At 51.3% G+C, this 24,000-nt stretch overlaps 1 protein-coding gene across 4 annotated transcripts; it reads left to right on the forward strand.

The window, feature by feature from the left end:
- The first annotated feature begins 89 nt into the window (after positions 1-89).
- CNTROB (centrobin, centriole duplication and spindle assembly protein) lies at positions 90-21,774 on the forward strand. 4 transcript variants are annotated; one of them, XM_044921460.1, is made up of 19 exons: positions 90-1,157; positions 1,844-1,928; positions 2,145-2,226; positions 2,919-3,075; positions 3,976-4,092; positions 4,308-4,424; positions 4,770-4,868; positions 6,456-6,692; positions 7,039-7,185; positions 16,679-16,812; positions 17,197-17,322; positions 17,491-17,653; positions 18,373-18,631; positions 19,491-19,627; positions 19,848-19,911; positions 20,087-20,260; positions 20,402-20,576; positions 21,010-21,082; positions 21,268-21,774. In XM_044921460.1, the coding sequence occupies exons 1-19, from the start codon at positions 885-887 to the stop codon at positions 21,391-21,393; spliced, it is 2,745 nt and encodes a 914-aa protein (XP_044777395.1). In that variant the 5' UTR covers positions 90-884; the 3' UTR covers positions 21,394-21,774. The 4 variants fall into 4 exon arrangements, with proteins under 4 accessions (XP_044777395.1, XP_021550311.1, XP_021550312.1 ...); XM_021694636.1 differs by having other exon boundaries at positions 20,402-20,534; XM_021694637.2 differs by having other exon boundaries at positions 20,402-20,530.
- Positions 21,775-24,000: the final 2,226 nt, after the last annotated feature.

Raw genomic sequence — 24,000 nt, forward strand, 5'->3', positions numbered from 1 at the left:
TAGGCGAGCGAGGCGGGGCTGCGGACGGTGGGCGGGAGGCTGCCAACGGTTTTGAGTGTAGGGAAGGGGCGAGGGTGGGTGTGCAGGGGTCCTTGGCCTCCCGGACCGGGGCTCAGGGGAGGGGGACAATCCCTGGCCCGCACCTTGGCAAACTGAGCGGGGCTGAGGTCTGGCGGTGTGGCGAGGAGTTGCCAGGGGTGGTCCGCGTAGAGGATCTCAGGCTAGGCTGGAGGGCGGCGGACTTTGAGGGGGTGGCCGAGGGTTCACAGAGTTTCTCTTGGGATAGCACGGAGGGGGGGATTCTAGAAGAGCCTTGCTATGGCTTTCTTGCCAGGAGCGGTCGGAGGGGATATACAGGAGGGTTGACGGTGGGTGGAACAGGTGCATGGCGACGGGCGTGAGGAGGTGGGGAACGTGAGGGTCCTGCCTCTCTGAGACCCCGGCCAGGTGAGGGCCAAATAAGACTGCTGGAGGGAAAGCAGGCCGCTGTTGGATTGGGTCCATTTCAGTTTGCAGGTTCTGGGTGTGAGAATTTAAAAGCCTGTGCCAGAAGTTGGTCTTCAGCACTCCAGGGGAATTGCAGTGGGGCTGTCTCCCCTCGGTCTTCTGTCCCCACCCCCTCCTTGCTGCACCCTCCTTTTCCACCGGTCCCAGGCGCGGTGGAAAGAAATGCTTTTGCCCTCTCCCATGGCCTCTGGAACTGCTGGAAACCTTTCCTCCAACCAGAAAGCCTCCCTACCATCCCTCAACAAGGATCCTTGGCTTGGAGTCTTCCTCCTTTCTCCCAAATCTTCTTTCTCGGTGCACTTCCCCCCCTGGAGTCTCCTAAAGCAGGACCAGGAGTTCCCACTTCTGCTGTCTGCAGTTGTCTGGTGCTTGTACTCATGGCGACATCAGCTACCAGCCCCGGTTCACCTCTCCGGGCTGAGGATCTCCTGAGTGATTCATCAGAAGCCCCTGGGCTGAACCAAGTATCCTCTGAGGTGACCTCCCAGCTCTATGCTTCTTTGCACCTCAGTCGTCAGGCGGAGGCCACCGCCCGAGCCCAGCTGTATCTCCCCACCACCTCCCCACCTCCCCATGAGATGTTAGATGGCTTGGCCCAAGAGCTGAGTCACAGCTTGTCGGTTGGCTTGGAGAACAACCTGAAGAAAAAGGTGAGAGAGGTGTGTCTTGGGTACCTCTAGGGTCTTGGAATGGGTGGTCGTAAAAAAAAAAAAAAAAAAAAAAAAAATTGCTTTGCTGAGGTTTGAACTCCTATTGTTGGATTGAACTCCTGTTTTGAAGATACCTGCACCAAGGGACAGGTTGCTGTGCTTTGACTGGGACTTGGGCACTAAGCGAGGATAAGGTTTCTTCAGTTCAAGAGAGAACTAGGCACTTAAGGATAGCAAAATTTGCTAAGCTCCTTCCAGCTCAAAGCTAGTTTGATTGTGTGGTTTACAGTCTGGCATGTCAGTCATTCAAACGCGGTCTAATCGATTACACATGTCACAGAGAGGCTGGTTATTAGTGTTGCAGACTGGTTAGGTCTTCCAGAGTTTGAAAAACTGATAGCCACGGACTCCACAGTCTTTAGATGAGGTATTTCCTCTCTAGTTGGCAAGGATCCTCACCAGGCTTGTCTTAATGTGCCCAATTAATTTATTTACACTATGTGCCTGCCTTCTGCAGACATTTGAGTTTCAACCCTTATTGGGTCAGTTCCGGTTTTCTTGGCTGTCCCAGGTGCTGGAGTAAAAATTCTTGGGTTTTAGGGACTACCAGATGCCACGTACCCTGGCAGCATGTAGAACATAAGATCATTCAGGTTGCATCTGATTTCCATGCTGCTTTTTTCTAGGATGGCTCCAAGCATATTTTTGAGATGGAAAGTGTTCGGGGTCAGCTCCAGAGCATGCTCCAAAACTCTCGGGATACGGCCTATCGTGAGTTAAACCCAGATTTAAGGGGTGAGAGAAGGCGGAGAAAGGAAGGCGTCCAAGACAAGAGAGTTCAGGAGGAAAGGCTCCAGTTCTTTGGGAGAGGGGCTAGAGGAGTGGGTGAAGTCGAAAGGAAAGGCCCTCTCCTCTCTTCATCTTCAAAGAGACAGGATTCCTATCCTTCCCTGACCCTGGCTGTGGGGTCCCTCTGGCTGCCTGCAGGGGATCCCATCACTCCAGGTCCTGGCTCAGAGAGACGAGAAGACGACTCATTTGACAGTGACAGCACAGCCACCTTGCTTAAGTGAGTTCCCCCTGGGGTTCTTCTAGCTGGCTTGCTTGTCTTCTCGGAGAGGCAATGTTCCCTTCCTGAGTTCTGTCTTTTCTGCTTTTCTATCTCCTAGGGACCTAAGATGCTTGTCCCTTAGCTTTCAGTTTTCATCCTTTTTTCCCTATCTTCTATCCCCTTTACTCCTTCGGGACCATGGGCATCTGCTGCCTAGTACCTGGCTTTCTCCCAACCTCTAGTCCTTCTTCCCCCAGAAGAGTTGGCTTGTTTCCTTTTTTTTTTTTTTAAAGATTTATTTATTTATTTATTTATTTGAGAGAATGAGAGAGAGAGAGAGAGAGTACATGAGAGGGGGGAGGGTCAGAGGGAGAAGCAGGCTCCCTGCTGAGCGGGGAGCCCGACGCGGGACTCGATCCCGGGACTCCAGGATCATGACCTGAGCTGAAGGCAGTCGCCCAACCAACTGAGCTACCCAGGCGCCCCGAGTTGGCTTGTTTCTGCTAAGACTTTTACTGCTGGGAGTGTGGTAGACAGGAAGGAGCACTGTAGAGTGAATCACAGAACCCGAGTGCTATCTAGCTCTATGACGTTGGCCAAGTCTCTTGCTCCTTCTGAGTTTCTGTTTCCTCGTTTGTAAAATGTCACAGTTGGACTAGGGGGTCTCAAAAGCTTTCCGCACCCTGACATTCTCTGCCTGCTTTGTTCAGCACCCGGCCCCTGCAAGGCTTATCTCCATCTAGCTCAGCCCAAGCCCTGGAGGAGTTGTTTCCCCGCTATGCCAGTCTTCGGCCGGGGCCCCCCCTCAATCCCCTGGATTTCCAGGGCCTGAGAGATGCACTGGATTCTGAACACACCCGTCGCAAGGTGAGTCACCAAGGCTTCCGTTTGAAAGCAGCAAAGATTAGAAATAGGCTGGGTGCTGGGAAGGGCTGAGGGTTGAGGGCCTGCAAGCTGAGACTTTGCTCAGATGGCTCTTCAGGGAGGTCGAGTTTGACCATCCCGTCTACGATGCACACCTCTCCTCCGGGTGGGCATTCAGGCCCCTCGGGTGATAGCTTATCATAGTCTGATATATCCTGTCTGCTTCTCCCCTCTAAAATCTAAGCTCTATGCGGGTCGGACCTTATCTTGTTCATCACTGTCCAGAACGTGCCTGACACAAGGAAGCGTTCCAGAAGCGTGCGGTGAATGAACAGCACACCTTGCTGGCTTGTGTGAAGGCTTTATGGCTCCTGGTGATACACCGGACTTTATTTCTGCAAACCTCAGCTTATCTGAAGGGGGCAGAGAGGTGGACTAGGCAGGGGAAAGGCTACGGTCATTGGTTGTGTTGTCATTTTTGGAACCATCTCTTCGTCTGTTTGAAGCTGCCTGGGCCTGAATGAAAGGCTTTCTCCTTTCTCCTTGCCATGTTCTCCTTGCCAACCTTCACTGTGCCCAATGAGCTGCTTAGGCACGAGTCACCTCCCACTCTGTGAAGTGTGGGCTGTTGGTCTCCTGCTAGAAGATTCATGGAAATTTCTCCCTGGAGATCCAGGAAATGGAATAGCCTGGAAGCTAAGCCCCTGTCTCCTGAGCTTGTAGAGGTCTTGGGCCTCAAGATTCCTGCTCCCGAGTTCCTGATCCTTCTTCTCCAAACCTCTTCTGTTCTTGGGACCTGGGCTCCCCTGTCTCCAGCCCATTTTCACCAAGAGGCGCTGGGAAATTTGATGCTGTGATCAAATTAGGGATAGTAACACCCAGACTTGTCCTCCTCCTTCCCAGCATTGTGAGCGCCATATTCAGACCCTACAGACCCGGGTGCTAGAGCTTCAGCAGCAGTTAGTTGTGGCTGTGACTGCTGACCGCAAGAAAGATATCATGATCGAACAGTTGGACAAGGTGCCAGGGTAGCAGAATGCGGGTGGGTCTCTCGTGGGGGGTGCCAAGGAATAGTGAAAAGGGGATGGCCAACCAGCGGTTCTTTGTTCACACTAGGAGCTGGGGGTGGGAGGGTTCCCGACTCCTGGGAGAAGGTGGCTGTTGACCCCACCCCTGCGGGCAGAAAGAGGGCAAAAAAATTACTTTGAAATTCCATTTGACTTTCCTCTCCTGAGACCCTGGCCCGAGTGGTGGAGGGCTGGAACCGTCACGAGGCCGAGCGGGCAGAGGTGCTTCGGGGGCTCCAGGAGGAACGCCAGGCAGCCGAACTTACCAGAAGCAAGCAGCAGGAGGTGGGCAACCTGGATCGGACGGCATGAGAGCCTAGGGCACAGATCGATAGAGGGAAGGGAGTCCAGATAGCTCCGGATCTGGGTCCCTAACAGATTGAGCTCAGTCTTGAGGAGTCACCGGCCTGGCCGTTCTTTTCCCCGTTCCCCCGCACTTCACTGTTTTTGCTGCCAGACTTGCATCATCCATGTCTTCCCAGATTTCCCCACACCACGTAGTCTTCTCTTAGGCCCCCAAGTCACTGAGTTAGGTCTCACTTTTAGTTTGTTATCACTGAAGCTTTCTGAAGTATAACCTGTAGGGATTCCCCTCTGTTTCTCTGTCCTGTGTTCCCCTGTCCCTGAAAGACAGTGACCCACCTGGAGCAAAGCCTTTCCGAGGCCATGGAGGCCCTGAATCGTGAGCAGGAAAGTGCCAGACTGCAGCAACGGGAAAGAGAGACACTGGTGAGAATGCCGGGCTTGGTCCATTCCATTAGAGGCTGCTAACTAATTCAGGGGCTGTGGGTCAACGGTGGGTTGTGGGAGCCGCACCAGGGGAGTGTTTCCCCAAATGTGTCCCTTAGAACACTCGTTCTACTAGATCCTCTGCAGACGGGGCTCGGCCACCAAGTTGGCTCGAGAGACTCTGCAAATCATTGCCTCGTTAGAATCATGGATCATAGAAGGGCGGGGAGGGGCGCCTGGGTGGCTCAGTCATTAAGGTCATGATCCGGAGTCCTGGGATGGAGCCCCGCATCGGACTCCCTGCTCAGCAGGAAGCCTGCTTCTCCCTCTCCCACTCCCCCTGCTTGTGTTCCCTCTCTGGCTGTCTGTCTCTCTCTCTCTATCAAATAAATAAAATCTTTAAAAAAAAAAAAAAAAAGAATCATCGGGGGGATTGTTTTACAATGTAGACTTCTGGGACCCATTGCCAGGGGTTTTGATTTGGTAGATATATTGAGCTGGGGAGCTGAAATATTTTCAGCAGTTTCCTAGGTGATTTTGTTCAGCCAGGTTTGGGATCTCTGGTCTAGGGCAGAGCCAGAAAAGGTATGGGATGAGACTTAATCGGGTTTCTTATTGCTGGAATGATAAGATGATTACTCATATGAATTAGCAGCCAGGTCTGGAACTCAGTTGTGTGTGCATGATGCGTGCTTGCGACATGCGTGCTGTTACTTGTCATCTTCACAGGCTTTTTTTTTTTTTTTTTTAAGGTTTTATTTATTTGTGAGAGAGAGAATGAGAGACAGAGAACATGAGAGGGAGGAGGGTCAGAGGGAGAAGCAGACTCCCTGCTGAGCAGGGAGCCCGATGTGGGACTTGATCCCGGGACTCCAGGATCATGACCTGAGCCGAAGGCAGTCGCTTAACCAACTGAGCCACCCAGGCGCCCGGCTTTTTTTTTTTTTTTTAAGATTTTATTTATTTATTTGACACAGAGAGAGAGAGTGAGAGAGAGAGAGAGCGCACAAGCAGGGGGAGCAGCAGGCAGGCAGAGGGAGAGGGAGAAGCAGGCTCCCCACCGAGCAAGAAGCCTGATGCGGGGCTCGATCCCAAGACTCCGGGATCACGACCCAAGCTGAAGGCAGCCGCTTAACCGACTGAGCCACCCAGGCACCCCTTCACAGGCTTGATCCAACAGCGCCATCATGGTTGCCGGTCGGCTGGTTTATGATCAGAGGCTGGATTTTCTAGTCTTTGTGGAGCTTCTTTTGAGGATGATAGTGACTGGTATTGCGTATTGAGTGCTTACTATGTGCTAGACGCTGTGCTGATTGCTTTCTGTGCGCTTTTTACTGGAATCCTCACAAGGTAGGCCCTAGACATGAACACGTAGTGAGTGACAGCTGGGATGCAAACCGATTTGAGCCCAGATGGACCGAATTCTGGAACAGACGCTCCTGTTTACCGTGTCACAGTCCTGTGGGCTTGTCAACTCTTGTTTTTGAGTGGACAGAATTCTCAGCGGGTGCAGTGTATGGGGGTGACGGGGCCGCTTGCTGCTCTCTTGAGGGCTTGCTCAGGATCTGGTTTTCCCTGGGGCTCCAGGAGGAGGAGAGGCAGGCTCTGACCCTGAGCTTGGAGCTGGAGCAGCAGCGGGGCCGGGCCCTGCAGGAGGAGCGGGATGAGGCTCGGGCTGGGCAGCTGAGTGAGCGTCGACAGCTGGAGGCGCTGAAGCTGGCCCTGGAAGAGGAGCGGCAGGCCTGGGCCCAGCGAGAGCTCGAGCTCCAGGAGCGCTACGGGGCCCTGCAGGAGGAGGTGCACGCTCAGCTGGAAAAGGAGAAGGTGAGAGCGGCCGTCCCGTCGGCAGGGAGTGGGCAACAGCTGAAGGGCAGAATGACGGAATGAGACGGGAGGTCAGAATATGGGGTGGTGGGGGGGGGTGGGCTGCAGAGGGGAAGCCCTGTCGGGGGGGGACAAGGTGGAGGGTGCGGGGCCAGCAGGCGGGGCTGGGGACAGCCAGTACCTCGAAGGCTGGAAGAGTGAGATTCCCCAGAGCCGAGCAGAGAGTCAGGTGTGAAGAGGGAGAGTAGCGGCTTGGGTTTCAGGGCACGGGAGGACGACTCGGGGAATGGAGGTGACCAGGAGGCAGGAATGGAGGCGCGCACTTGAGTTTGGTTTCCTTTCCCAGGGGAACACCCAGAGGGAGGTGCAGGCGGCGCGGGAGGCCCAGCAGCAGCTAACGCTGGTGCAGTCGGACGTGCGGCGGCTGGAAGGGGAGCTGGACACGGCTCGGAGAGAGCGAGACGCCCTGCAGCTGGAGATGAGCTTGCTGCAGGTCAGGTGGCGGCATGCGCCCGAGGCTGCCCTCCTCATTAGGACAAGTAGATGTGAGGCCCAGGACCTTTTGGGAGTCATGGCAAACACTGCCATTTTTTACCTAGAATTTTGACCCCTAAAGGCTTCTGCCTCATCCACGGGGGATACAGTGCCCGAAACCGCGCGTAGTACTAAACCCCGTACGTACTGCATGTTTTCTGTGCGTCCGCGCCTACATTAAAGGTAAATTTATGACATAGCCACAGTAAGAGAGGGATAATAACTCGTATTAAACTTGAACACTTATAGCAACAGGCTGTAATAAAAGTCACGTGAATGCGGTCTCTCACTCAGCACGTCTTAATGTCGTGTGCTCACCCGTCTTCTGGTGAGGATGAGAGATGGGGAGGTGCCCATGGGGGGCGATGAAGGAGGCGAGGACGCAGCGTTAGGCTGCTGACCTTCCAGCAGCACGTCAGAAGGGGGATCGCCTGCCTCCAGACCGCGGTTGACCACAGATAGCTGAACCTGCGCAAAGCAGGACCGTGGAGAGGGGGACTACTGTGTGTGCAAATTGTGTGTTAGGTGCACATTGTTGAGGTTCCCAGAGCAAGTCAGCCTGAGAGACTTCCCTTATTAATGAGGGACGTGAGGAGACGCACCCCGTTTCTGGGTTAGCGAGGCCAGTGTTGGGAAGAACACACTCCTTTTTCTTTTCACCTCACCCGCGGAAGTGGCGGACTGACCACATGGAAACTAACTCCTCGTGGAGGACCGAGGGTAGAGATGTTAGTACAGTTCCATATCGGCACGTAAGCTGCCTTAGCCCCCCGGACTGGTGCTCGCTGGGTGTGCGTTGGTTCACGGAGTCTACTCAACAGCCCCACCATGGAAGCTCCGTGCTGGGAGCTGGGAATCTTCCTGGCCAACGAGGAGCGACCAGCTAGAAGGGGGGTTTGTCTAGCGCACACATTCTTGAAGCAGTGTGATAGATGATAGTTGAGGGACAGGAGAACTACTCCCGACTCAGTGTCATCTTTGTAGTGAGGTCTTCCCCAACCCCACTGGGTAAGATCCGTGACCTCTGACAATCCGCGCTCCCCTTCCCTGTTTGAATTTTTCTCCTGATATACTACATTCTGCACCTTTTAAAATCTTGTGCATTTTTTGAAGGCAAGGATTTTTGTCTGTTCATTGTTGGATCCAGTGCCTGACTTTAGTGTTATTCAAGTCGTCGATTTCCTTATTGTTCTATCCATTATCGAAAGAGAGGTGTTGATGTTTCCAGCTATTACTGTTTCCAGTTATTACTCTAGGACTGTCCATGCCTCCCTTCAAGAAGTCTGTCCATTTTGTCTTCATATATTTTGGGGCTCTGTTAAGTACACAGATGTGTATATTGTTATGTCTTCTTGATATAACCTTTTTTGGCTTAAAATCTATTTTGTCTAATGATAATCTAGCCCCCACCCTAGCTCTCCTGGGTGTATTTGCATGGGCTTTTTTCATCCTTTCACTTAAGAGGCTTTTGTGTCTTTGTATCTAAAGTGAGTTTCTTGTCGACCACATATACAGGATCATGTTTTGTTCCGTTGTTTAATCCATTCTGCCAATTCCTGCCTTTTAATTGGAGAATTTAATCCATTTACATTTAAAGTAATTACTGGCTAAGGACTGATTTCTGCCATTTAACTATTTGTTTTCCATACATCTTACTTGTTTCTGGTTTTCAGTTGCTCCATTACTGCCTTTTTGGGGTATTTCATCAATATTTTGTGTACCGTTTTTGATTCTCTTCATTTTTCCTTTTCTGTACATGTTTAAAGTTATTTTCTTAAGGGTTCCCTTGAGATTACAATTAACATCTTAAAATAACGGTCACCTAGTTTGAATAATACTAACTTTAGTTTCAGTAGCGTGCAGCCACTGTTCCTGTACATCGGTGTGTCTCCACTTTCGTGGTGTTATTGATGCAGATTTATCAGTACTGTTTTGTGCATCTGCCTTTTATATCCTACAGGAAAAAAGGAGTTACAAACTGAGAGTATGGTAATACAGGCTTCTGTATTTACCTGCGGAGTAACCTTCATCGGGGTTCTTTATTTCTTCATATGGCTTCAGGTTACTGTCTCATTTCATTTCATTTCATTTTGGCCTGCAGGACTCCTTCAGCATTTTTTGGTAAGTCAGGTCTACTAGAAATGAATGCTCTTAGCTTTAGTTTATCTGAGAATGGCTTAATTTCTTTTTCATTCTTGAAGGTTTTTGTTTTTTGTTTCACTGGACAGTTGATTTTCTTTCAGCACTTGAAATATGTCATTCCACTACCTTCTGGCCTCTATGACTTCTGATGAGAAATTGGCAATTAGTCTTACGTAGGCGCTATAAGTGACCAGGTGCTTCTCTCTTGCTCCTTTCTCTGTGTTTGGCTTTTTTTTTTTTTTTTAAGATTTTATTTATTTATTTGAGAGAGAGAAAGAGCATGCACATGAGCCAGAGGAGGAGCAGGTGGAGAGAGACAAGCAGACTCTGTGCTGAGCATGGAGCTGACGTAGAGCTGGAGCCCAATGCAGGCTCAATCCCATGACCCCTGAGATCATGACCTGAGCCAAAATCGAAGTAGACCGCTTAACCAACTGAACCACCGAGGCGCCACTCTGTGTTTGGCTTTTGACAATATGACTATGATGTGTTGTAGTGTAGATCTCCTTGAGTTTATTCTGTTTAGAGATTGTTGAGTTTTGGGGATGGGTAGATTTATGTCTTTTATCAAATTTGGGAAACTTTTGGCTGTTTTTTGAGATTTTTTTTTCCTGTTCTTTCTCTCTTTCTTGTCCTTCTGGGACTTTGCTAACGCATCCATTGGTATGATGTCCCACAGGCCCTTCAGGTTCTGTTCATTTTTCTTGATTGTTTTTTCCTGTTGCTCATTGGATTAGATAATTTCTGTTGCTTATCGTCAAGTTCGTTGGCTCTTTCTTCTTCCTGCTGAACTCTGCCATTGAGCCCCTTTGGTGAAATTTTTAAAATAGTCTTTATTATTTAGAGCAGTCCTATGTTCAGAGCAAAAGTGAGCAGAAGGTACAGAGATTTCCCATATACCCCCTACCCCCACAGATACATAGCTGCCCCCATTACCAACATCTCCCACCAGAGTAGAATGAATGTTTGTTACAATTGATGACCTATATCAACACGTCATTATCACCTAGAGCCCATAGATTACATTAGGGTTCCCTCTTGCTGTTGTACATTTTATGGGTTTGGACAAATTTATAATGACATGTATCCACCTTTATAGTGTCACACTCAGTTTCACTACCTTAAAGATCCTTTGTGCACTGCCTGTTCATCCCTTCCTCCCTCTAACCCCTGGCAACCACTGATCTTTTTACTGTCTCCATAGTTTTGCCTTTTCCAGAATGTCATATAGTTGGAATCCTACAATGCGTAGCCTTTTTAGACTCCCTTCTTTCACTTGGTAATATGCATTTAAGTTCCCTCTGCGCCTTTTCATGGCTTGTTAGCTTGTTTCTTTTTAGTGCTGAATAATATTCCACCGTCTGGATGTGCCACAGTTTATATATCTGTGTGCTTACTGAAGGACATCTTGGTTGCTTCTAATTTCTGGCAGTTGAGAATAAAGCTTGTAAACATCCATGTGCAGGTTTTGGTATGGACCTGAGTTTTTAACTCCTTTGGGTAAATACCAAGGAGTGTGGTTGCTACATCGTATGGGAAGAGTACCTTTTGTTTTGTCAGGAAGCACCACAGTGTCTTCCAGAGTCGTAGCACCATTTTGTATTCCCATCAGCAATGAATGAGCGTTCCTCTTGCTCCACATTCTCTCCAACACTTGTTGTGGTCAGTGTTCTGGATTTTGGTTATTTCAATAGGGGTATATAGTGAAATAGGGGTATGTAGTGGTATCTAGTGAAATTTTCATATCATCAATTGTACTTTATAGTTTCAGAATTTCTATTTGGTTCTTTTTTATAATTTATGTCTCTGTTGATGTTTTCTATTTGTTCATACAGTATTCTGATTTCATTTAGTTTGTTGTCCAAATAGTTCATTGAGCATATTTAAAACTGTTGATTTAAGGTCTTTGATTAGTAATCCCAATGTCTGGGCTTCCACAGGAAATATTTCTGTCAAATCTCTTTTTCCTTTTTTTTTTTTTTTTTTGTTTTAAAGATTTTATTTTTAAGTACTCTCCACACCCAACGTGGGTCTTGAACTCACAACCCTGAGATCAAGAGTTGCATGCTGTACCAACTGAGCAAGCCAGGCGTCCCTAATTCTCTTTTTCCTTTGAATGAGTCGTATTTTCCTGTTTCTGTGTTTTGTAATTTGTCGTTGAGAACTAGACATCTTAAATATTATAATGTAGTAATTCTGGAAATCATATTCTCCTCAGATTTTTTTTTTTGATGCCTGCAGCCATCCATTTGTATAGTGACTTTTTCAAACTGTTTTTGCAAAGTCTCTATTTCTTGTTGTATGTGGTGACTGATATTTCTGTTCTGTTACCTCTGTGATTAGCCTGTGAGTTGACAGAGATTTTCTTAAATGTCTGAATTCTTCTCTCAAATGAGTATATATGTCTCTTTAAATCTTATGATTGATGCTACCAGGGAAGCCTCTGCAGGGGCCCAAAACAAAGGTGGTGGTTTGCTCTGGTTCCTCAGGGAATTGCCAAACTGTCCAAAACACCCAATCCCACGTTTTTGGAGGATAAGGTCCTTACCTACCACGCTCACTTCAGCCAGTCCCTCTAGTTTCCCGGGCTACCATTCCTGTGGCTGCAGAGGGCCAAGGGCTGGGGGATGGAAGCAGGCTCACATCCCCAGCTCTTGTACCAAAGCCCAGCAGCCTCTGCCTTCATCAGGCACTCTCCTGCTCGTTTAAGTATCTGATCAGGTTCCAGAGTTCCCAAATAGTGGGTTTTGATATTTTTTCCACATCTCAATGGATGTTTTGGCAGAAGGACTAACCCCTGCAGTTTTCTACCCTGCCATTTTCCATGAGATCACTGTTTTTAAATTCTGTTTTAAATAAAAAACCACCATAAGACATTATTAATGTTGTTCTGTAAAGCCAATATTCATTTAGAGGTATCCACATAATTTACTATTTTCTCTGTTGTTCTAACTTTCTTTGAACTCAGACCTCCCATGTGAGATCTTTTTCTTGGTGGAAAAATCTCTCATATGTATGTATGTATGTATGTATGTATGTATGTATGTATGTGTGTGTTTGGTTATTTAATTAGTTTAGTTTGAAATGACCCTGAGACTATGACCTGAGCCAAAATCAAGAGTCAGCCGCTTAACCAACTGAGCCACCCAGGTGCCCCTCTACTTATTATTTTTTTAAGATTTTAGATCTTAGAAGAGATTTTAGAGATTTAAGAGAGTGAGAGAGAGAGAGAGAAAGCCGGGGGAAGGGCAGAGAGAGAAGCCGACTCCCGCTGAGCAGGGAGCCCGATGCGGGGCTTGATCACAGGACCCTGGCATCATGACCTGAACTGAAGGCAGATGCTTCACTGACTGAGCCACCCATGCCCCCCTCTACTTCTGTTTTTATTATTGATTTACAGCTTAATTTTGTAATTAGAGAGCATGGTCTTTGAAAAAAATTGCTTATGTGTTTTCCACACAACTTTTTGTTTTGAAATATTTCTATCTTAACAGAGTGTTGCATGAATAGTGTAATGAATGACGCTTGGATTCACCAGCTGACATTTTGCAACGTTTGTCTATTGGGCTGGACCTCCCTGTCCCTCTCTCCCTGCCCCTGCCCCCATCACTGGAGAGTTTCTGGTAGACATGAGAGAATATAGTATTTTTGTTACTTAAATTCTTTGAAATTTTTTGATACTTATTATCTGTTCTAATATATGGTCCATTTTTCTACATGTCTCATGTGTGCTTGAAAATATGTATCTTATAGTTGTTGGGTGAAGTGTTTTATACGTGTCTATTTGTATGTGTGTCTAGTTTGGTAATTGTGCTATTTAAATCATTGTTTCCTTAATGATTTTTTTTCTGTTAAAATCTCACTGACTGTGGATTTTTCTATTTTTCCTTAGTCTGTCAGTTTTTGCTTTACACATTTTTTTTTAAAGATTTAATTTATTTATTTGAGAGAGAGAATGAGATAGAGAGCATGAGAGGGGGGAGGGTCAGAGAGAGAAGCAGACTCCCTGCTGAGCAGGAAGCCCGACATGGGACTTGATCCTGGGACTCCAGGATCATGACCTGAGCTGAAGGCAGTCGCTTAACCAACTGAGCCACCCAGGCGCCCATGCTTTACACATTTTAAGGCCATTGTTAAGAGCATATAAATTTTAAAATTGCTACATCTTTCCTGGTAAATTGGATGTTTTATCCATATGAATTGACTCTCTTTATCTCTTCAGGCTTTTTACCTTAGAATCTATTTTTGCTTAATAATATAATGTTACTAGACTTATACCAGCCTTTTTAAAGATATTCTTTTAAGCTTTTTCCTTAAAGTAGAGCTTGCCTGGCAAATATTTTTGTAATCTTTACTTTCAGCCTTTATATATTTGTCTCTTAATTGGAGCATCAAATTCTTTTATGTTCAGTGTATTTATTTATGGTTGGATCTATGTTTCAACTTTAGATTTTATTTTGTCTTACCTCCTTAATCTTTATTTTTCTCTCCTTTCTTGTCATCTTTTAGATTCATTACTTTTTTCTCATTTTCTTTTGTCAGCTAGTTTTAAAGCCAGCTAGTTTTAAAATTTCTGTTTGTTTAGGGGTTACTTCAGAAATTATAACATGCATATTTCAATCAAAGTGAATTTATTGGAGGTAATTATCATGGATAAAGAAGGGAGCCAACATCAGCATGGTTGGGTGGTTCCCAAAGAAATTTTAAAAATACTTTTAAGATTTATAAAAGTTATCTGTAAGGCAAGTGTGAATAATACAGAAGTAGAAAGCCTTGGTTACCTTTCCTTACTACACCACTTTGTGTATGCCCTTTCAGGATCTTTTCATTTGAGTTTGTGGGTTACTGCTTTATTATTTAAGATGTATTTACTTGAGAGAGAGGGTGAACGAGCCAGTGGGGCGGGGGTGGGAAAGGCAGAGGGAGAGAGAATCTCAAGCAGACTCCTGGCTGAGCATGGAGCCAGTCGTGGGACTCGATCCTAGGACCCTGAGATCATGACCTGAGGTGAAACCAAGAGTCGGACACTCAACCGACTGAGCCACCCAGGTGCTCTTGTGGGTTGCTGCTTTAAAAAAAACATACACACTTGTTGGAACTTGTCACTGTTACCTCTTAATATAAATATCTTTCCACGTCCCGTATTCCCACTACATGGAGAGAGATGTACGTCGTGATTTTGAAGAATTGTATAATGTCGCAGTGAATGGGTGAATCGTAGTTTTCTTAAGCATTTTCTTTCTGATGAGCAATGTGCACCGACACCAATTTTTTTCACTATTAAAAGTAGTGCTGCGGGCGCCTGGGTGGCTCAGTCGGTTAAGCGACTGCCTTTGGCTCCGGACATGATCCTGGAGTCCCGGGATCGAGTCCCGCATCGGGCTCCCTGCTCGGCAGGGAGTCTGCTTCTCCCTCTGACCTTCTTCCCTCTCGTGCTCTCTGTCTCTCATTCTCTCTCTCTCAAATAGATAAATAAAATCTTTAAAAAAAAAAAAAAGTAGTGCTGCAGTGAGCATCATTATACATAAATCTGTAGGATAGATTCCTTAAAGTGCTGTCGCCAGCTCAGAGGGAGTATATATTAACTCTTCCATTGGAAGAATTTAAGTAATGAGCTATCTAGAGTAGTCAGTATCAGGAAGCAGAAGTTAGAATGGGGCCGGAGTGGGAGGAAGTGGGGAGCGACTGTTCGGTGGGTATAGAGTTTTAATTTTATAAGATGAAAAGTCCTAGAGATCTGCACAGTAATGTGAATAGGGTTAACAACTACTCAGCTGTACTCTTAAAAGTGGTTAAGAAGGTAAATTTTATATTATGTGGTCTCTTTTACCACAGTTTTTAAAAATTAAAAAAAAAAGCGTTGGTGTAATGATGAAGGGTTTAGTATGATGGGAGAGAGGGGGTGGGTGGGTAGCCATGTAAGCCCTTTCAAGCAGCCAGAACTTCATTCTTCAGGCAGTGGGGGCATTCAGACGGTTCCGAACAAGGGCAAAAATTGAGCACATTTGTATTTTAGAATATTCACTCAGGCACAAAGTGGAGCATCTACTGGGGCCAACGTGAAGGAGGGTGGCGGGTAGAATAGAGGCCAGGAGATCAAGTAGACGTGAGATAATACTGGATTACCGTAGTCGTGAGTGGAGGAGTAAATTCAGGAGGTGTTAAGGAAGTAGAAGGAAGGACCCTAAGGAAGGTGGAAGGAAGCAGGAGTCAGGGATGACTCTGGGTTTCAGAGAGTGTGGGTGTTCCAGTGGAGAGCAGTGCCATTAACTAAGGCAAGAAATAGAACAGGAGAGGTTCGAGCGTAAAACACCAAATGAGCTCAATTTTGAATGTGTTTTATTTGAGGTGTAGCCAAGTACACTTACTCAGGAGGCTTCTGGGTGTGTGGGCTTAAAGTCCAGCTAAAGAGAGAGACTTAGAAAGTGCTTTAAGGTATAAATGGTAAGAAAAAACATAGCCTAAATGCTCCATGTTTGTTTTATTTATTTTATTTTTTATTTTTTAAGGATTTTATTTATTTATTTGACAGAGAGAGACACAGCGAGACAGGGAACACAAGCAGGGGGAGTGGGAGAGGGAGAAGCAGGCTTCCTGTGGAGCAGGGAGCCCGATGTGGGGCTTGATCCCAGGGTCCTGGGATCACGACCTGAGCCGAAGGCAGACACTTAATGACTGAGCCACCCACGCGCCCCAGTGCTCCATGTTTATTAAACACGTTTCAAAAGCACCCGTGACCCGGAATGTTAGTTAGTACGGGGTCAGAGAGAAGAATGAGGACAGAATTCGAGAAAGCATTCTGCCCCTCCGGGCGCCTGGAGGAAGAGCGGTGGGCTGGGGCCGGGGAGCAGGGGGCGCGAGGTCACGGGCCTGGCGGCGGCGAGGCAGGGGTGAGGGAGGCGCGCTTTCCCGAGGAGATTCACGCCGGTGGCAGGTGTTGCAGGGGGCACCTCAGAAGACAAGAGAAATCACTGTGGGATTTGGAAGTTCAGCTCTTTGTCGCGGAGACCTGTGAGGAGAAATCAGGTTTCGGTGAGTTGCAGAAGGACTGTGAGGTGCGAAAGAAGAGGCCGGATGCAGCCCCATCCTGCTTTAGGAGCAGGGGACAGGGACGCCTGCTGCGTGTCCTAGAGATGGGCTCCTTCTACCTACCACTGCTGTTGGCTAAATACATATTTCTTTGGTCCAGTGCCACCTTTCCTTTCGTGCGCCTGTGAAGCACCTAGTCCCGCATGGGAGCCTCCTTCCGTCCTTGCGGCAGGAATCGGGCGCGGATGGAGCTGTTAGCTCTCGCCCTCCTTCACCCCCAGGCGCGGTGTGAGAGCCAGCGGATCCAGCTGCAGTCGGAGCTGACCCTGCAGCTGGAGCAGCGGGTGAGCGAGCGCCTGGCGCAGGCCCAGGAGAGCAGCCTGCAGCACGAGGCCTCCCTGCGGGAGCATCACAGGTACCCGGCCCTTTCCGGATCCTCTCGGGTCCCTCCAGCCCACAGGCTCCCTCCTGGCTGCCCTCAGGTCCAAGTCCCCAGCGCCCTTGCCTTGATGGGGACGGCGCAGAACTGCCCCTCTCCTGCCCCTCCCAGGCCCACTTCCCGTATCCCCTCTTCCCTACCAGTAGTTTTCTGGAAATGCTTCTTCAGTGAACCACTATCCCAGTCTCTGCCTCTGGGGACCCGGTCCCGAGACACCCGCTCTGTCCCCTCCCTGCTTCCCGAACCCCTCTGTGCCTTGGCCAGGCGCTCTCGCTGTGCCAGGCGCACCTTCTGGCCCTTTCCCGTTTGAAGACTTTGGTCTCCAGACTCAGCCCTCCTTCCTCACCCGTGTCCTCCTAGGAAGCAGCTGCAGGACCTGAATGGACAACACCAGCAGGAACTGTCCACTCAGCTGGCTCAGTTCAAGGTGGAACTGGCAGAGCGAGAGGAAAGGCAGCAGCAGGTGGCTCAGGACTACGAGCTCAGGTGCGGCTCCCTGCGGCGGCCCTTTCAGGCCTCCGTCCGTTTCCCGCGCGTGGAGCCCAACCCGGGCCTGTGGGCCTGTCCGCGTCTGCAGTGGCCCCGGCCCCTTGCATAGTCACGGAGGCCTGCTGCCTCAGAGGCCGTCCTTGCCTCTGCCGTCTTCCCCCCCAGACTGGCCCGGGAGCAGGCTCGCGTGCGTGACCTGCAGAGCGGCCGCCAGCAGCTGGAGGAGCAGCGGGCCGAGCTGGTGGAGCGACTCCAGGCCATGCTGCACGCCCACTGGGAGGAGGCCAGCCAGCTGCTCAGCGCCCCCACCTTGCCTCCGAACCCCCCGGTAGGCATCGCCCCCGAACGCGGCTGGTCCCGAGGTCGGTCCTAGCACCTGCGTTAGGGGGAAGCAACCCCGTGTGCTCCCTTGAAGAAGAACCGCCTCATCAAGGGACGTCTCTGCCGTGGTCACCGCCCACCCAGGCCGCCCGGGCCATGGGGCTTAGCTCTCCTCCCCAGCCCTAGAGGAGCCCCACCCCTCGCCCTATTCTGGTGGCATCTTCCACTTCCTCCTTGTGACTCTTCAGTTTTTATTTTAAGCTAAAATCTTTTTTGGAAAAGATAATAACGTGCACGCGGTAAAAAAGGAAATCCAAACAGTTCGAAAAGGTGTGTGGTGGGAAGTGCTCACCGTCCTCCCCTGCCCCGCTTGCTCTGGGCCCCGGGGGTGGCCTCCCGTGCGTGGCCGTGCGACTTCTCATTTGGCCCAGTGTTTATTCGTGGACATCAGAGTCCTCTATATCCTGCTTCCACGCACAGAGCTGACGTAAATATCATTCACACGTGTCCTCGTGCAAGCCTATCTGTAAAGCTTCTGGAGATGGAATTGTGAGGTCACAAATAAGCATTGTAAAATGGGATGGAAGGTGACAGATGCTACCAGATCCCCTCCTAAGGACTTTCTACTCACTTGTCCTCTTAAACTTGGAATCGAGGCGTCTGCGCCCTGGCTCGTGTCTGTACGTGCACAGAGCGTGATCCTCTTCCTGCCTCTCGTGTGCCCAGGTTCCTACCACCAGGCCCTCCAGCCCTGGGCCTCAGGAGCCAGAGAAGGGGGAGCGGAGGCTGTGGACTCTGCCTCCCGTGGCCGTGGCCCTGAAGCCCGCACTGCAGCAGAGCCGGGAAGCGGGGGATGAGGCGCTTGGAGCCCCACCTGTCCTCTGCAGCCCGTCCCCAGACCTCAGCCTCCTGCTGGGCCCCCCTTTCCAGAGCCAGCACTCCTTCCAGCCCCTGGAGCCGAAGCCGGGCCTCACCTCATCCTCCGGTAACCGGGGACGCACGTCACTGGGGTTCCCCGTGTACGCGCTCGCGGGCTCCCTCTTACCTCCTCTCTGTGTGGGCTCAAGCAGTTCGTTTCCCAGACGTCTCAGTGACCAGAAGGTGCGAGGAGCAGGCTTCGAATAAAGGGAGTGGGAGCTCATGGGAGTCTGATGTCACTGGGGTGATGAGAACCGGCCTTGGGGCCGTGCAGGCTCTTGCCACCGCCCCTCCCTGCGCAGCTCCTTTCCCTGGTAGACAGCGCTCTCTCTCAGGTTCTTGCTGCCCTCACCTCGGCTGGCACGTGGGTTTGGCCAGCTGGGACATTGGCTCCAGCCGATAGTCTAGACAACCGGGGAGAGACATTGGTGTCCGGGTCAAGGAGAGGCGCTCTGATGGGTCGGTGAGCGTTCCTCGGGTGCAGGGGCGTTTCCTGGCTCGGTCAGCGGGGACTTGGGTGGACGGCAGTGCTCTGTGTGGTGCGGACCTCACAGCCCAGGTCCAGGGAAGAATGAGGGACGGATTACATCACGACTTTGATTGTAAAAATCATGTAGTCATAGTGAAAGAGAACGAGGGCCCGAACATGTCTCTTAATCCCAAGCCGTTCTGAACGTTGGTTTCTGTCCTTTGGGGAGTTTGTGGTGGGATTTCTTTGCCTAGAGTCCCAGTAGGCACAGCTTTCCCCTCCGGCCCACGCTCCTCAGGACTCAGCTGTGCGTTCTCTCTCCAGCTGCTGTAAACTTCTCCCAGCTGGGATGCCCCTGCTGTATTTAAGAGGCCTCTTTCCCTTGGCATTTGGGGGGTTGATTTGGGGAGGACTCCCCTCCCCTACAACACACACGCGGCCCCGTTTCGCTTTCCAGCTGGGGGCTTCCACCCTGACCACAGGCCGGAGCGGCCGTTCCCTGAGGAAGATCCTGGGCCCGACGGGGACAGCTTCCTCAAGCAGGGGCTGCCGGCCCCCTCCCAGCTCGAGGGCCTCAAGCATTTTTTGCACCAGGTAAGAGAGGGCCCACCCGTCCCACCTCACCTCCTTCTCCGCGTCTTCATTTTCTCCTCCTGCGGCTGCACCCCCTTTCAGGACTGGAGCTTCTGTCCCAGTCTGTCTGATTCCTGTCTCGTAAGCCCCTTCTGGAACTTCCCCAGCCTCTGCCTCCCTCCCAGACCCAGGTCTCTTTCCTGATCGGTCCTCCGGGCACCTTACTGTCTTGTCCCCGCAGCTGCTGGAGACGGTACCCCAGAACAGCGAGGTCCCCTCTGTTGATCTGTTGCCCCCGAAGCCTGGTGAGGGCCAACTCTGAAGAAGGCTGGGGCCGGGCGTGGGGAAGGTGGGAGCTGGTTGTCCGGAGTGGACCTCTAGGAGCTGGCAGAGGTCATAAAGCCTAACGAGGGCTGGGTGGTGGGGTGTCCTTGGCTCTTGCCCCGTTTCCTGATTCTCGAACCTCCTTCCTCTTGCCAGGTCCGCTGGCTGGCCCGTCATGGGAGGAAGCAGCCCCGCACGTGCCACACCTCCCACCCCCTGTTCATAAAACCAAAGTGCCCCTAGCCATGGCGTCCAGTCTTTTCCGGGTGCACGAGCCTCCCTCAAGCCACTCCCAGAGCAGCGGTCCCAGCAGTGGCTCCCCAGAGAGGGGTACGTGGGCCGTGGCTTCCCGGAACGTAGACGGGAGGTCTTGGGTGCGGAGCCGGGACCTGGGACTGAAGGCCCTTCTGGGTTCCCGGTGAGCTGGTGCCGGGGCCCCAGGGTGACCGGCATTCCCGACGTGCCTCTCAGGTGGAGACGGGCCGGCTCCCGCGGGGCAGCTGATGGACGTGTCTCAGCTCTTACGACTGTACCAGGCCCGGGGCTGGGGGGCGCTGCCTGCCGAGGACCTGCTGCTCTACCTGAAGAGGCAGGAACAGGGCAGGTACCAGCCTGGAGGGCAGGGAGGATGGGGGGGACGGAGGGGGTCAGGCCCGTGGGCGGCCCAACTCAGGCAGGGAGGAGCGGGCTGGGTGCGGTCCACGGATCCACCGGGAAGCATCCGTTGTTCTTGCCCCGGGACGAAAGCGCGGGGAGCGGTGGGCCCACGGTCTCCTCTTCCTCTGCCCCTCGCTGCTCCCGCCTCTCTCTGGTCTCTTCCTTTCTAGTGTCCGTCTCCTCATCTGTAAACACCACCTCCGTGTCTTCATGTCCTCCTACCTTAGTTTTCTCCTCTTTACCCTGCGGCTCAGAACTCAGAATCTAGGACTGTGACCTCCTAGTATAACTCACTAGTGAGTCCGCCAGTGTCTCTTCCCGTTTGATCCCCAGGTCCGTCTCGTTTGTTCTTCCCAAGAGGCAGATTGGGGAGTGGGGCGGGGGGGCAGCTCCCCATGCTCATCCCTCCATTTGTGTGGCAGGACGGACAGCCGAGGGGATAATGTCCCCAGAAGGAACACAGACTGCCGCTTGGGTGAGATCCCCCGGAAAGAGGTGAGGGATAGTGGGGCAGGGACGGGGGCGTGGAAGGGCCCTTGCTGACTGGTCCCCGACCCCTGCTTCCTGTGCGTCTTGGGTGGCGCGGTCTCTCCCCTCTGCTGGTTGACCGTGGCCCCCTCGTGCTCGGTGCCTTTCTGCAGTGACGGGGAGGCCAACTTTCCCTCCTCTTCTCACCCCAGATCCCCTCCCAGGGGCTCCCTCGCCGTCTCGCTCCAGCCCCTAAGACTGAAAAACCTCCAGTTCGCAGGAAAGGCGGGCACCCCGCCCCCAGCAGCATGAGGAGCCGGGGGGGCATCTGGAGATGAGCCCCTTGCCCTTTCTACTCTTCTCCTTTTACTAAATGCTCGAGGGTCTGTATTCGAGTCTCAGACTCCTAGGCATCTGAAAAAATGGAGATTTTATAGGAAACTACTTTGTAAAGAAACCTCATTTGGTTTGAGAATGTTTTTTATACGTTATATGTTCCCATTTTCTATTCTGTGGAAAAGGCAGGAAGGCTTTGAAGAAAGACCGCCTCTGGCTAGGTTCGAGAAGTTCCAGTGAGCTAAGGTTCAGTGTTTCGAGAGTAGAACGTGCAGAGCGATTAGCTGCGGTTGGCAGTGGAATTATGGAAGATTCTAATTTTCTTTATACATTTCTGTATTTCTACATTTTCCAAAACAAGCATGTATGACTTAATAATCAGAAAAAACAAACATGTAATAAAAGAGTAAATTATTGTATAAAGAGTTTGAGTAAAAATTTGATTGTTGGGGGAGATTATTGGTTCTTTTTTTTTTTTTTTTAATTTATTTTGAGAGAGAGAGGGAGAGTGAGCAAGAGAGAAAGCACAAGCCAGGGGGAGAGGCAGAGGGAGAAGCCGACTCCCCGCCGAGCAGGGAGCCCGACGCGGGGCTCGATCCCAGGACCCGGGATCATGACCTGAGCCGAAGGAAGACGCTTCACCGGCTGAGCCACCTAGGCGCCCCGAGATTATTGGTTCTTAAGGGCAAGTCAAGCTTGCAGATTGCATCGGCGGGGCGCTGACTGGCCGGCAGACACGCTGCGGTAGTAAGACACAGTTTAAAGACCAGACTGCCGGCGGGGGGAAAAGAAAAAAAGCCATCGTTACAAAACCCGCCGTCCTCCTACGCACCAGAATGAACAAGAAGGAACCGGCCCGTGTGCAAAGCTGAGGAAGGCCCCAGTGTCCCCGCACAAACACGGAGAGCCAGGAGTGCTGTTGAGGTCCAGCGACACACGACACCCTGGGACCCGCGCGCGCCGCAGCTCGGAGCCCAGCGCAGGCGGCGAGGGCGCCAGGTATGGCTCTGAAGGGCCTGGCCGTCCCAGGGTGTCTTCTGTGACGGGGGCCCGTCTCTCTGCCCCCCGGTTCCTTGGTCGGCACCAGCACAGACGTGGTAGCACATACCTCAGTGTTTCATATTCGCAAATGCGGGGTCTTGTGTGCTGCCACCACAGAGAAGCTTCCGAGCCCCCGGGGGAGGGAAAGGAGAGGAGATGAACGCCCGGGACCAGCTCTGGCCCTCGGTGCCCACGCTCAGGGCTACGCTCTCTGGCGGAGAGACGCCCTCCAAGCCGTCTGCCTCGCTGCCCACCCAGGAGCACGTTGCCCTTGCTCTTTTTTACCTCAGGTGCATAAAACCAATTTGACCAAACTCTGTGATTGGTGGCATGTGGTCACCATTGCTACGAGATCGTTTTTATGCCATTTTTACAAAGCCGGCCAGATGAACACCGAGTCCCACCTTGTCGTCTCCTGGGTCCCAACCTGCCACCGTCCGTCAACATGCCCTACATCTTTCTTGATGTGAAGGACGGTCTGGAGAGCGTTGCCCAACTCTCCAGAACGAAATCAGAAGGGGGCACAGTGTTGATTTAACCATTTGGTGAGCTAATTATAGAAAGACAATGTCAGTTTTTTAAAAACATAGTGTACATGAAAAGCAAGGAGGGGCTGGGGAGGAGGAGAAAGGCCACAGACAAGCAGCCCCCCCCCCTTTTCCTTCCATAATCATCTTGGGAATATTCCAAGGGCGGAAAATGAAAGAATTTGCGAGTTCTAGAAATGCCCACACACGGAGGAGGTGGGTGCAGGCTTTCAGGTTTCACTTAGCGTGGACAGGGTGACATGTGGGACTTGGTCCCCCGAGAATTCCCACAGCCCCTTGGGGGTGGGGTGGGGGTGGGGGTTCTGGCGGTGGAATATATTGGGGTGAAGACTACACTCCACATCCAAGAAGCCCAGAGGTCCACTGGTTCTGGGGTGAAGTGTGTTTCCCTGGTAACCGTCCAGAGCAGCCGGTGGTCCTGCTCCACACAGTCCCCTAGGGCCTCGGGCTCTTCGGTCCCACCGCTCGGCCCCCTGCAGATCAGCATCATTATTTGTGTGGCTTTAGAAGCCAGATCGTGGTCACGCGGGACTCTGGGCTGGCAAGACGGGGGAAGAGCCAGGCCCGACGTCTTGAGACCCATACTTGGAAATGCCACACATCAGCATTGCTTACGTTCCGTTGCCAAGACCTGAGTCACAGGAGACTCGGAAGCAGGGCCGGGCTGGCCGCCGTGCTTACAGCCCTAACCTCTGTTACGGTTCAGGAACCGGGGAAGAAGGAAGGTTGGATTCGGGGTGGGCCACTAGCAGTCCGCCCTGCGGTGAGGGCCGCCTCCCTCGGAGTCGGTGGGAACAGTGGCTGAGACGGCCCATGCCAGTCATCAGCCCTGAGCGTGCGGACGGTGAAACCAGTCGGCGGGCACACGTAAATGGTCAAGTGACCCAGGGTCGCCGAGGAGGTGAAGCAGCAGAACCTCCACCCACGCTCCGTTGGTGGGGTCCCAGGAGAGAACCAGCAGGCCCCTTTGGGAAACGTTTTGGCTTTATCTAGTGAAGGGGATGATGCCCACGCTCTAGG

The sequence above is a fragment of the Neomonachus schauinslandi genome, chromosome 15, assembly GCF_002201575.2.
Source record: "Neomonachus schauinslandi chromosome 15, ASM220157v2, whole genome shotgun sequence".
Taxonomy (NCBI): domain Eukaryota; kingdom Metazoa; phylum Chordata; class Mammalia; order Carnivora; family Phocidae; genus Neomonachus; species Neomonachus schauinslandi.